This window comes from Hakea prostrata, chromosome 4, assembly GCF_041222555.1.
Source record: "Hakea prostrata isolate BN-2017 chromosome 4, UWA_Hpros_2, whole genome shotgun sequence".
Lineage (NCBI taxonomy): Eukaryota > Viridiplantae > Streptophyta > Magnoliopsida > Proteales > Proteaceae > Hakea > Hakea prostrata.
The window spans coordinates 43,593,721-43,606,981 of NC_142603.1; the positions used below are offsets into that span (position 1 = coordinate 43,593,721).

The following is a 13,261-nucleotide window of genomic DNA, read 5'->3' on the forward strand; positions in this document are numbered from 1 at the left end:
CATCCACTATTGCAGGGTTTTGCTTGGGAGTAGCACTGTTTCTGGTAGCGGATGGTGCAGATTCATCGTTTGGTCCAGAATAAATTTGGACTGTACAATTACTCCAAATTAAGTGAATCACATATAAGCAATGTATACGTCAGCTGCTCGGAGCAGCACTGCTTCCAAGCAAAATCCGGTACAAAGGCAAGAGAAATCAACTGCTCATATCAAGGAGTCCGGATTTGAGACCCGTCGGGGGAGCACTTTGTGCTCCACCGACGGCTTACCACCACAAAAAACAGGGGGGGCCCATGGTGGTGATGGGAGAGTTTTTTTTTCTTCATATTTTCAGTGGTGGGCCCCACCTTTTTTGTGGTGGAAAACCCGACGGGGAGCACAGAGTGCACCTGTGCTCCCCGTCGGGGTGATGATCCGGATTCCATATCAAGACCCTTCTACCTAAAAAATAAGTCATATCAATCATAAAAGCCCCTTTACCTTTTGCGGTAGGGAGCCTCTGATTCAATCTTTCAAAATTCATTTGTGATGTTTAACGAAGAAGAAATTTCATTTGTGGGAGTTCAAATCTCTCCACCTAGCCCGCCTGTCAAACTATCCTCACACATTTACAGAAGGTAGTAAGACCCACATTTATAGGGTCTCTCCATGTCAGGTAAGACAGCGTGAGACCCATACTCATGTGAATATGGAAGAATGATATGGTAGGCAAGTTGGGTGAGCGTCCATATCCTCTACTCCCAACTGTGCCCTCTGGCTCCATATTTACATGAGTGTGAAATCTACACTGTCCAATCTAATAAGAGCAAACCTAACACAATGTGGACCCCACGCTCGTGCGAGCTTGGGGCAACCGACCATGTCTCAATCCGGGAGTCATTCCATCGGTTAGTTTCACATGAATATAAAGAAAACAGAAACGAACAATCACTGTGAAACTTGCAACAACCAGTCTTTGTTTCGTAAGACAAAAAACAACCTTTCTTGCCTGCTCTTCTCTGCTCTCGTTTTCTCTAGACATGTCTGGTCGGATTCGTACAAGAATACAAAAACCCAGCTTGAAAATCGAATGCCTAGTAAAATTCAGACAACTAGAGGTCAGTAATGGCGGGCTTTGCTCTGTTGTCCTCTCTTATTCCAGAGCTTGGTACGTCCTCTTTCCTGGACCTGGAAACTATTGTTTCCATCACTGTGTTCTTTACTCTACTTTGTGCTTGCATCGTGATCGGTCATCTCCTAGAAGAGAACAGATGGGCTAATGAGTCTATCACTGCTCTTTTTCTGGTTCGTTACTTCTCCACTTCTGTTATATTTTCTGAATATGAGAGTTTGACGTTCGGTTTGGCCCAGATGATTTATACTCAATGGTTGGTTCTAGGGTTTATGTGCTGGAATTGTTGTTCTGTTGGTGACCAAAGGACGTAGCTCGCGGATACTTAATTTCAGCGAGGAGTTATTCTTCATTTATCTGCTTCCTCCGATCATTTTCAATGCTGGGTAAGAAACGTTTGAAGTTAATTCTTAGCCATTTGGGTTTCTGATACTCGCTTCTTCCTCTTGGATGGCTTAGAATTCGACCAACACAGAATCAGATCAATTTTGCAGCAGAATAATAATTATCCTCCCCCTGATTCCCTGCTGCTGTTCTCTTGCTCATATATTGTTTCTCGGGTTAATCTGTCTTGAACTCAGATGGACCATCTTGCTTGTTGGACTTAGATGTTGCAAAATGTGATTTTCAGCCTGATTTTAAGACATAATATTTTCTTGGATGAATAAAAAAAGCTACACTATAGCAAACTCCAGAGAGGGTGTTCGGGTGGGGGTGGAGGTTGATACTATGGAGCCGCTGGAGTATGCAAGTGTTTTCAGATTAACAAGTATCTTGGTGTTGTTTGTTGATGTATGAGATTTGAAGTATATTTCCAGTTTTCAGGTGAAGAAGAAGCAATTTTTTCGCAACTTCTCAACAATATTGTCATTTGGGGCTCTTGGCACACTGATATCATTCTGCCTTATCTCTGCAGGTGAGTTTAGTATACATGCCATTGATTCCCTACCTCACTCTTCCCCAGCCCCGCACAACCTCTATTATGTTCCTTCTCTTAAAACTTAAAACACTATGTTGAAAAGTACATGAGTGACTTAATTGAGAAAAAAAATTGTCTTAGGCTTCAATTCTTTGACACAAATATCAATATGGTGGAAAGAAAATGCAAACAAAATAGTGTTTCCTTTCTTCTTGTTTCAAAATTGGAAAACTGGAGTTGGTGTGTTGGGCCGAATTATGTAGCTCACTGTCTTGCCAGTTGGGAGACCATAAGAGTAATAATAATGCCTTCTGAGTTGACTACTGAGATATAAAGAGATTTTCCTTATGATACATGGCATCAGTATCAAATTCTAGAGTGGGCCTAGATTCACTGGCATCCTCATGATTCTAACTTTGTGTTGCTTTCTCTCCCCTTCGTAGGAGCAATTTATCTTTTGAAAAGGATTGGCATGGCATCCTTGCGCATGCAAGATTATCTAGGTGACTATTACTACTCAAGCATACTAAGTTTGGAATTTAGGTTTCATATTTTTCTCTTCTGTTTCATATTGAAGTCCTGAGGTTGGTGTTATTGCAGCTGTTGGTGCCATATTATCAGCCACAGATTCCGTTTGCACATTACAGGTTATTCAGATTATGTCTAGATGGATTCAAAATGTCCTTATATATCTAAAGCAATTATAAGATATGATACTGATATCTGATCTTTGTTGTCGCAAAGGTTCTCAGTCAAGACAAGACACCCTTACTTTATAGTGTTGTATTTGGGGAGGGAGTAGTCAATGATGCGACCTCTATTGTACTTTTCAATGCAGTTCAAAAGCTTGATCTCAGCAGTTTCAATGCTTTACTTGCCTTGAAACTTTTTGGAACCTTCCTTTACCTCTTCTCCACAAGTACCGCACTTGGCATAGCAGTGAGTTTTTAGTTCTTTGTTTGTTTATGTACAACCACATGGATCACTGTAAGCATGCTGGGTATATGAAGTATATGGTCAACTATGTAAGCCCATGACCAGATATGAAGAAACTGCTTCATTGTGATGGATTTTGATATTAATCTTCAAAATATTTGAAGTAGCAGTTGTTCTTAGAGTCTTCCATGGTACTTTTTCTTACAATTACTTGCATCTTTCTGTTTGTTGGAATGGTCCGTTTTCAAATGATTTGAAGTAAAATTTATAACGAATGCGTAATTTTTCTGTCATGTTTAAGTTGATGCCAACCTCAAATTTAAAACTGCAAAATCTTTCACCTATATATCTTTGGATGTCAATCGGTCTTATTTCTCTTGCCCAAGCTCAGACTACTACTTAATATGTAATCCCAGCATCACCCTCTCTCCTGTTCTATTTTCTTTTCTTTCCCCCATTTTCTGAGAATTATATTTTGTAAATTTGGAGGATATATCTGTTATATTAATAATGATTTTAATGTCGCAGCTTTAAAGCTTAGAAAGTCATAAAAATAAAGCTCTTGCTAGCTTAAACTTGTAGAAATTAATGCCTGGGGGTTGATTTTCAAGTTTCCTCTACTTCTTAAAATTGAGATTCTTTGTTCCAACTTTTGTTATCGGTATTAAAGACATTCTTTTTTGTTTGTGCGAGTTGGGGAATTCAACTTGTTATCTAACTATACCGTTCCTTGCTACTTTCCAGGTGGGTCTTATCAGTGCCTATATGATAAAGACATTATATTTTGGAAGGTTTGATTGAAAACTTTAGCTACACATCTTTTGTGTTGGTTCTACTCCATTTAGGCATATCTGTGTCTGATGGTGTTCAAGCATCCTACTGCTTTTAACTTCTAAAGCTGCTTCCATATCTATTAGATAATTTTAGCTCTACCTGAAAGTACACATCACACATGAGTCATGATATGAAAATCTCAATTGTACGCCTCTTCATATTTAAGGAAGAACTGATTGATTTTTTCAAAAAGGAAAATAGAGATAGGAGTGATCCAGACTTTGATTCATAACATTCTAGTTCTTCAACTAAATAGGATCTCTCTAAATAGGATTGAGCTTTACTGTGAGTGTTGGTTAATTTCTTGTACCATTAGCTCATGTACTATTCATATACATTTGGGTAAACGACAGTTACCTCCCATAGTAGTTGGCTGAATGACACCTAGACCTCTTCGTAAATGACACTTACATCCCCTCTGCTTTTAGAAACATGACAATAAGCCATCCATTTTCCCTGTTAAGTGTAAAGAAATGTAGATTTCATCTCTGACATTGTTAAAATACTAAAGTAACCCTTAACTTAAAACTACCTAAAAGACTAAGTACCCCTAAATGATTTTTATTGTTCTGTAAACCTTCTTCGAATAGAAGATGTGGGTAAAGGAATTCCCTACTCTGCTTGATTCTTTCATTGGATAACAAGACTATAAATTGGATACTTTCATATTCTTCTATTCCTAATTATAGTTCTTTCATTTTCATTTTCTCTCTACTTGAAAATAAGTAAACAGAAAAAGAAGGCTGATCTAGCATTCTGGAGGACTTGCAAAGAATTTGATTTTGGGAGATTTGGCATTCCTTATGGATTTGGAAGAGAATGGGATATATTTGTTCCAATCTATGCTTCAAGCCCTTTTGTCTTCCTTTGTTTTCCTCTGATCGACCCTAGTTCTTCCGAAATAGCAAAAGCCTTAGAACTTTCAGTATTCAGATTTGAAAAACCCTAGAATATCTCTCTTTCCCCTGCATTCGCACTATCACACCTAGGAACTGGAAAGTGCTATTATACAGGCAAGAATTGAAGGGTCAGAAGCGGGAGATCTTCACAAAGAATTAAGGCAGTTTACTGAGCTTCTTGCCTTAAGTTACACGACATCAAAACCCAAACTCTGTCCTTTAAACCAAATGGAAATAGTAATGAAGAAACAAGCATAAAAAGTATTTAAACTAACGGGGGAGAAAAGGGGATCCGAGTGCAAGTATGGAAAAACAACCCTAACTCATACAACCAGGAAGCTAACTCTGCACAAATCATCAGAAAATTAAATGCCGAAGTATGTACTACAAAGATTCTGCCCCCCCCAACCCAAAAAAAAAACTGCTTCTAATCGTCATCGTTTCTGCCTGATTCCATATATTATGTTCAGCTCACAAAATTGGCAGCAAGAAAGAGGGCTATCAGAGTGTTAAACTGTAAAATCATAGTTGCTCATATCCATGCAGACGTCTGCCATGTTGAAGGTCTGGAGAAGAGGAGTTAAAGATTGGAAAGGAGCATCATCTGAATCTCCTTCTCTTGCTCCTCCTTTTGGGACTTTATTCTCCATCTACATCCATTGGATTGTGATAAACAAGGATAGTTTAAGGTTAACACTAAAAAATCATTTCAGTTAAGGGCAGTTTGGGGTTTTAAAAAAATTTATCAGCGAAGTACCGCTTAACAGGGAAAATTGACAGTTGGGTTCTTATCAGATGTGAGCATCATTTGCACATTATGAGGGGGTCTACGTCATACATGTCATTCAGCCAACTAAGAGAGGAGGTCACTATCATGTACTCTTTACTGTCTTCTTTTTCTTCTTTTTTCTTTGAAAATGACTTACACTACTTCATAGGGAAAATTACTGTTGCCCTCCCCGCCAGGACTATGGCTGAATTACTACCCTATCCCCTGCACTTTTTGAAATTACTAATTGAACCTTGTACTTTGCCTACTTTTACTATTATTCAAGTAAGGGGGTAATAGTAATTCTAGTAACACAGGTTATGATGAGAAATTTTGCTGTAGTCTAGGGGACAATAATAAATTCCCCTGCTTTATATTATTTTCTTTGGTTTTTTTTTTCCTTCCCCTTTTATTGGGTGTGGTTTGACATCATTAGCTTTTACAACTTCTCTATTTGATTTCGTTAGAACACTAGGCTTGTATAATCACCTGCTAAACATTAGATCTTTAGGATCAAAGGATCAAAGCATTACTGATTACCTTCCTGGACCCCAGTGCTTCATTTCTTAAGGAACAGCTTATTTGTGATTTCCCAGCCACAAAAAGAAAAAAAAAGAATAAAATTAAAACAAGAAAGAAAGATATATGAAAAACTCATATATGGCTTCTTTATAGTGCCTTCAATTAATGAAAAACCCCAAACTATTTATTATCGTGAACCAGGTCACTTTGCGAATCTGACTTCAGATTATTGATCTTTCAGGCATTCCACAGATCGTGAAGTTGCAATTATGTTGCTCATGGCATATTTATCATACATGTTGGCTGAGGTAATAAAGTTATTGGAGCATGAAGGTTTCCTTTTTAAACTTGGGTAGATTTATGAGGATGGCCTCTTTGGCATGGAAAAAAAAAGGAAAGATACTGACTTTTCCCTTGTTTTGCCATGGCTGGCCACATGTGTAGCTTTGTCATATACCCTGTGAGAAGTATTACAGTTCTTAATTGGATATTTATGATATGTACCTCCATAGAAATTCTATTTTCCATATTTGCATACAAGAATTCCTTACTAACCTCCTTGCTGATAGAATAGCCCATTTCTTTTCCTCCTTTAAGTTACTGATTTGGAACAAAAAGATTTAGTGTAGTTCATCTACTTGAATTCTAGATCTCATGCAGTGCACCTCTTAGCCTTCAGTTATTTTCCCTAACAATAATGAATAACTTTTTTCTGCTGGCAGCTGTTATCCCTTAGTGGGATTTTGACAGTTTTCTTTTGTGGCATTGTCATGTCGCATTATACATGGCATAATGTTACTGAAAGCTCAAGGATAACAACCAAGTAAGACTGTATCTTCTTAAGTGTTGTTTTAGTTATTGCACCTTTTGGCTATACTCACTATTCTCCAGGGGTGGGTCTACCTCTTAGCATTCTTTTTAACATTTTAATCTTGGTTACTCATCAAATGCAGCATGGCTTTAAGTGGAAAACTTTTTATTCCTGATGATTTCACGATTTCAGGCATGCATTTGCAACTATTTCATTTATTGCAGAAACTTTTATATTCCTGTATGTTGGTATGGACGCCTTTGATGTTGACAAGTGGAAAGCAAGCCATACAAGGTGAGATATTGGTTCTCTATAGTTAATTATTGATTATTAATTTTTTGAATTTGCCATTGTTTTGCATCTGATGTGATAAACCTAAAAGTATTTAAAATTGTCTTTGTTTGGAATTTGAGATCTGGCATTTGATTGGGAGCCTTCAGCGTGGTTTTTGCTCCAGGGACAAATATGCTGCTGTTAGATAATTACTGATATAGTATTTTTTTTTTCTTTTCAAATCATGCTTGAAGCAGACTCCTTTTTGTGCTGGGTGGGACTTGAGGCTCAGGATCTTGTAATGAAGGGGATATCTCATCTTATCAGTGACCATGCAATATGCTAGACAGTAGGCACTTTTTTCCAGTTGCAAATAAATGAGATCTACTGCACTTTTTTCCAGTAGGAAATAAATGAGATCTGCTGCCTTTTAGAAAGTATCGAACACACCTACTTAACTTGCTTGCTTTGATCATTATAGTTCCACGAGCTTACATTTGCTCTAGGGTTACCTCTATAGGCGTATTTAGAATTCCAAACCTTCTTTCAATTGTTCCTAGTTTCTTTCCAAGAACATTAATGCAGTTTTTCCAATAAAGTGGATCTGTCATTTTAGTAGGACCAGCAGAAAAAAGAACAAGTATACAGAAGGTTGTAGAAGATGAAGAGAGGAAGCCCCCCCCCCGTGGATAACTGAGCTTTGCATTATGAGAGGCAATTATATAATAGGCTGTCTACTAGAACCCCCATAAGTTGCTTTTTTCTTCTTTTCTTTTTTTCCTTTTTTTTTTGCCGGGGGGGGGGGGAGTAAGGGTCCTTCCAAGGAATGCATCTCCTTCTACCAGGAAACCACACAGGATAAAATACCCTCCCTGGGGAGATCAAAAGTAAAAGAACAGAAACACAAATTACTGCTTCAAATGAGATAGACATAAAGTAAGCGTAAAGTACCCATATTAACATGGGTAAACTATAACAGGAGCTACATTAGGTTTTCATTAAATGACTTTCAGATGTTTTGGAAGCCACTTTTTTATCCCTGCAGTAAGTAATTTTATTCCAACCGACTAAGCTTGGGAGCACACGTGGAGGTCTCCCAGTCTATTTGCCCAACAGTGCGCCAATCTAGAAATGCAGTAAGGAAAGTCCATAGACAAAGCCTGAGAGGCATCACTGGTAACCAATAAGAAAGCTTGTTTTGGACAACCCTTAAGATCCAGGGGAAACTTGTATCTGGCCATATAGTAGGCTGGAATTGAATCGCCCATATCTTCTGAAGATGTTGCTCACCTGAAGGGAGATTCTGGCCAGCTTCCCAACCTTCGTAGGAGCTCTTTTATCGCAGCTAAATCCTATTCTTTGGCCAGGAAAGACTTGATTGCTTCTTGGACTTACATTACTACTAAAACCTTTCTAATTGTATGAAAAGAAAATTGCTCAAGACAGCTGTGGTGTTCCCAGTTTATGGCTGCCTATCCTCTTCTGTATTTCCATAATCTCAACCTCACACTGGAGCATGACATTCTTAGGCATAAAGATCTTCAAGCTCTAAAGCTGTCACAGTACTGTCATGGTGGATCTTCAATTTGGGTGCAGTCATGATAAGGTAGATGCAAGGGACCTCTAGCTTGAATCCTTCACATTGGAAATGCCTGCTTTTGCAAGCTATGGCAAATAGCCCTTTACTAGTAGGGATGGTCTAGCAAAAGCAAAGTGCGCCAATCTAGAAATGCAGTAAGGAAAGTCAATAGACAAAGCCTGAGAGGCATCACTGGTAACCAATAAGAAAGCTTGTTTTGGACAACCCTTAAGATCCAGGGGAAACTTGTATCTGGCAATATAGTAGGCTGGAATTGAATCGCCCATATCTTCTGAAGATGTTGCTCACCTGAAGGGAGATTCTGGCCAGCTTCCCAACCTTCGTAGGAGCTCTTTTATCGCAGCTAAATCCTATTCTTTGGCCAGGAAAGACTTGATTGCTTCTTGGACTTTTGTTACTACTAAAACCTTTCTAATTGTATGAAAAGAAAATTGCTCAAGACAGCTGTGGTGTTCCCAGTTTATGGCTGCCTATCCTCTTCTGTATTTCCATAATCTCTACCTCGCACTGGAGCATGACATTCTTAGGCATAAAGATCTTCAAGCTCTAAAGCTGTCACAGTACTGTCATGGTGGATCTTCAATTTGGGTGAAGTCATGATAAGGTAGATGCAAGGGACCTCTAGCTTGAATCCTTCACATTGGAAATGCCTGCTTTTGCAAGCTATGGCAAATAGCCCTTTACTAGTAGGGATGGTCTAGCAAAAGCAAAGTGAGCCGCATGTGACTTGGATTGCCCTGGCTCTAGGCTTCGAAAAGATTTAAATTGAATCAGATTCTCAAGTGTTGGTTCACTGTTTGTTGAATCCTTACATTTCTCATCCTCAAGGAGCCTTGATCAAACAAAGGTGCGTTTGAAGTGAACATGGTTGCCATTGGTGGATCTTCAATTTGGTGAAGTCGTAATAAGGTAGCTACAAGGGAACCTCTAGCTGGACCGAATCGTTCGCAATGGAAATGCCCACCTTTGCAAGCTACAGCAAATAGCCCTTTACTAGTAGGGATGGTCCAGTAAAAGCGAAGTGAGCCACATGTGACTTGGATTGCGCTGGCTCTAGGCTTCAAAAATAGTTGAATTGAATCAGATTCTCAAGTGTTGGTTCATTGTTTGTTGAATCCTTACGTTTCCCATCCTCAAGGAGCCTTGATCATACACAGGTGTGTTTGAAGTGGACATGGTTGCCAATGCAGAGTGTACCTCATGTACACATGGTGCCATGGTGGCACCGTAAGCAACTAGACAAACTGTAACCACGACTTCACTCTCAACCAAATCATCAAGATCTAATGCTGATGGTGGCTTTGTGGAGTTAAAGGCTTTGAAAGCACTGATAAATCAAATGGAAGGGCTGATGAGATGGAGGCTAAGGGAGAAAAAAGTAGTTGACCTAATGTTAAAGAGTAATCTATCTCACTGGTAAATGCCAGATGAAGAAGCAAAAATAAAGAACCAGAGTTTCAAGTGACCAAACTTTGTGAGGCTTCACCTACTAATGAACCATGTTGCGCTACAATGACCCTTATTCCACCAAAGTGCTTGCCCCTTGCTAATAGAGGGCAAAAGGAGGGTGGTCTACTATCACAAACAGATGCAACAAGTGAGAAAGCCCTAGCCATCTAGGGTACGGGTGCACACCAGTGACACCAGTAAATCTCTCATCATAGAAGACTGGCCTCTTCTGTAGCATGTGAGACTGCACCTATGGTGCAATCACTCCCGTGTGTCCGAATCCCAGGTTGTCCTCCTCCCCGAACTGACAATGTGTCCTAGGTACGGTACGGCTGGTTCAGACTGCTCCGGATGTCCAATGGTGATGGGTTGTATATGCTCTATGAAGCACATCAAAGTTGTCCAGCAAGAAGATGGGGCTCTATTGGCCCAATGCCTTCTGGGCCATGGGAAAAATAGCCATAGATTCCATAGGGTTATTGTCAGAGGAAGAATAAGAATGTTTTTTGTTTTCAGAACTTGACCTTCCCCTAGCTTTACTGAAAGTGGCGAATGGCACTTAGTTGACACCCTTTATAAAGGGAAGCTAAGACGCTTTATTCAACTCTCAGCTTAAGAAGGAAAGCTGTTTTGGGTTATGAGTAAATCGAGGGAAAGAAGGCCATCGTTGAAGCATTAACTGAAAGATGCCTTTTGCCATAGTTCCTGCTGTAAGGCCAAACTAAGGATTTGAGGAAAATAGTCTTCCAATTTCTCACTCAATTTGGTCTGTCTTTTGCCATGGTGGCTTCTTTCTTTTTGGTATCAAAATATTGTTCTGGGGAATCCTTTTTTTCTTCTTCTTCTTCTTCTTTTTTTTTTTTTTTTTTGGGTTGGGGGGGGGGTGTTGGGGTGGGGTGAAGTATACATCAGTCATTTGCCCCAAGGAAAAGATTGATACAGGTAGGGTGTGTAGCAGAAAACATATGAAAAAAATCAATTGAAAGGTGTTCTTCTCACCCTGAAAGATCAATATGTGAAAATATATATAATTATTGAAAAAAAATTTAATCATGAAATTCTTTTCCTGCCAGCTTCCTTTTGTTCTTGGTAACTGAATGGAAATTGATAATTTGAATGTGGATGCAAGGTACCTAGAGCTGTCCCCATGAAATATAGATAAGGCTCAAGTTTATTTGGGATGATGTTGTGTAAATAGTGTAAAATTCAAATATTTACTTTATTAATTAGTCGTTATAAAGTTCAGAAGAAAAACATCTCCTTTACTTTGGTATGTAGGTAATGGTATTTTCCTCAGCTGATCTGGCATTTTCTTTCATTTGGTCTAGTAACATTTACAAGGAATTGGCTTCATGCGAATTTATGATTTTGATAGATGTGCCCTTTTGGGGTTTAACATTTAGTAGCTAATAATCTTTGTTGTTCCCTTTCTTTAAGGCATCCTGTTGGGTAAAGAGAAATTGGAAATTTTGAATTTGATCAATTACTGGAAATGCAATTTAGTGTTTTACAATTCTCACTTTTCCTGGCTGACACTGTTTTTCAGTTCATGAAACTAATGCTAGATATGATAGATGACATTTCTTGCTCATGTTTTCCTCTTTGTTTCAGCCCAGGGACTTCGATTGCTATCAGTTCGACACTACTTTCTCTGGTGCTGATTGGAAGAGCTGCATTTGTGTTCCCTCTTGCAAACATTGGTAATTACTTCAGAAAAACAGAGAATGCAAAGATAACATTTCGTCAACAGGTGATTTTCAATTGCCACTGTGCACAAAGAAAAACAGCTGTTTCATTTTAACAGTTGACCAGGGAAAGAGATAACTTATACCCTCCTGATGATTTGAATTTCAGTTCATTATCTGGTGGGCAGGCCTAATGAGAGGTGCAGTTACCATTGCTTTATCATATAATCAGGTACGCCTAAAATGTGCAGCTCATCTCCTAGGTAGCTAAGATGATCTTACAATGTATTACCTGTGTTGCAGTTTACAGCTTCTGGCTCAACATCAACATCCTCAAGAGACCGTGCCCGTATGATCACTTGCACCATAATTGTTGTCCTCTTTAGTACAGTGGTATGTCTTTTTTGTGCATTTCTAGCTTTCATATTCTCTTTAATCTATTATATAGAAGAGCGAGTCAGGTGTTCAGATTGTTCCATCTGCTTTTGCATTTGCTGAAGCTTTCTCTATATGTATATAAATGTAGCTCCCTAAAGATAACGATTTGCTAGCTGCATGCTTATTGCAATCTTTATGTAGTCGACTAAAATCCTTTCCATCGTTTAGGTGTTCGGATCCATAACAAAGCCTATGATTGAAGCTTTGCTATTTCAACATTCAAAGCAATCAAATACAGATGCATCTGAAATCCAGAGCTTTGAAGAGTTACAAATCTCACTTCTTGAAAATGGATTGCCAAGCAACGAAGGTGGCCATCAAGCACCCCGTAGAAGTAGTCTAAGGTTGCTAATAAGCCATCCGACATCAACTGTTCACTACTTTTGGAGGAAGTTTGATGACAGATTTATGAGACCTGTGTTTGGTGGCCGTGGTTTTGTACCAGTTGTCCTCAGTTCACCTACTGGTGCAGAAGAAGAACCTTCTGAAATTTAAGGCAACCCTGTTATAGGAGCACAATTTCTGCTGTAGACATTGTTGTTGTAATAGCTGTATGTAGTTTTAGTTTTACCATAACTTCTATTAAAGTGCTGGGTTTTGGGGGTCTGTATCATATCAAATAAATTCAGTTCTTACAGTTGCAGAAAATATCTGTGTATCTGAATTTGCTCTTACAGCTAGTGTAAACTTGAAGAGAAAATCAATAGATAACCTCTGAAACTCTATGGGGTAGAGATGTAAACATTGTGAATCATATTTTCTTGACTCATTAATTTGTGCATTTTTCCCACTTTGGCATTGTAGATACTTCTAGAGTTTTTTAGTGGTGGCTTTCTTGAGTGGAGGTGAAACTGATGGCACCTCCCAAAAGTGTTTAAATATTACTGATGTTCACCTTTTTATCACTGGTGGATCACACTTAATAAAGTAAGATGTAAGATTTTATTAAGTCCCATAATAAAATGATCAAAATACCTTTTTAAGTATTAATTTACTAAACTATTTTATGTCTCAT

The 13,261-nt window shown here is 38.7% G+C and overlaps 1 protein-coding gene across 2 annotated transcripts; it reads left to right on the forward strand.

The window, feature by feature from the left end:
• Nucleotides 1–951: 951 nt before the first annotated feature.
• On the forward strand, nucleotides 952–13,019 carry LOC149018994 (sodium/hydrogen exchanger 1-like). 2 transcript variants are annotated; one of them, XM_089153082.1, is made up of 14 exons: nucleotides 952–1,284; nucleotides 1,379–1,497; nucleotides 1,930–2,027; nucleotides 2,474–2,533; nucleotides 2,631–2,677; nucleotides 2,775–2,969; nucleotides 3,711–3,757; nucleotides 6,232–6,298; nucleotides 6,713–6,813; nucleotides 6,994–7,095; nucleotides 11,735–11,873; nucleotides 11,978–12,040; nucleotides 12,112–12,201; nucleotides 12,415–13,019. In XM_089153082.1, exons 1-14 carry the CDS (start codon nucleotides 1,105–1,107, stop codon nucleotides 12,739–12,741), a joined length of 1,635 nt encoding a protein of 544 aa, XP_089009208.1. In that variant the 5' UTR covers nucleotides 952–1,104; the 3' UTR covers nucleotides 12,742–13,019. The 2 variants fall into 2 exon arrangements, with proteins under 2 accessions (XP_089009208.1, XP_089009209.1); XM_089153083.1 differs by lacking the exon at nucleotides 952–1,284 and having other exon boundaries at nucleotides 1,420–1,497; nucleotides 1,937–2,027; nucleotides 2,869–2,969.
• Nucleotides 13,020–13,261: the final 242 nt, after the last annotated feature.

Excerpts from the sequence above, each read along its gene's own strand:
- LOC149018994 (XM_089153082.1), top strand. The coding sequence starts at position 1,105 with ATGGCGGGCTTTGCTCTGTTGTCCTCTCTTATTCCAGAGCTTGGTACG. Across the intron at positions 1,498-1,929 it reads CCGATCATTTTCAATGCTGG|TTTTCAGGTGAAGAAGAAGC; the intron begins GTAAGAAACGTT and ends GTATATTTCCAG. Across the intron at positions 12,202-12,414 it reads TTGTCCTCTTTAGTACAGTG|GTGTTCGGATCCATAACAAA; the intron begins GTATGTCTTTTT and ends TCCATCGTTTAG.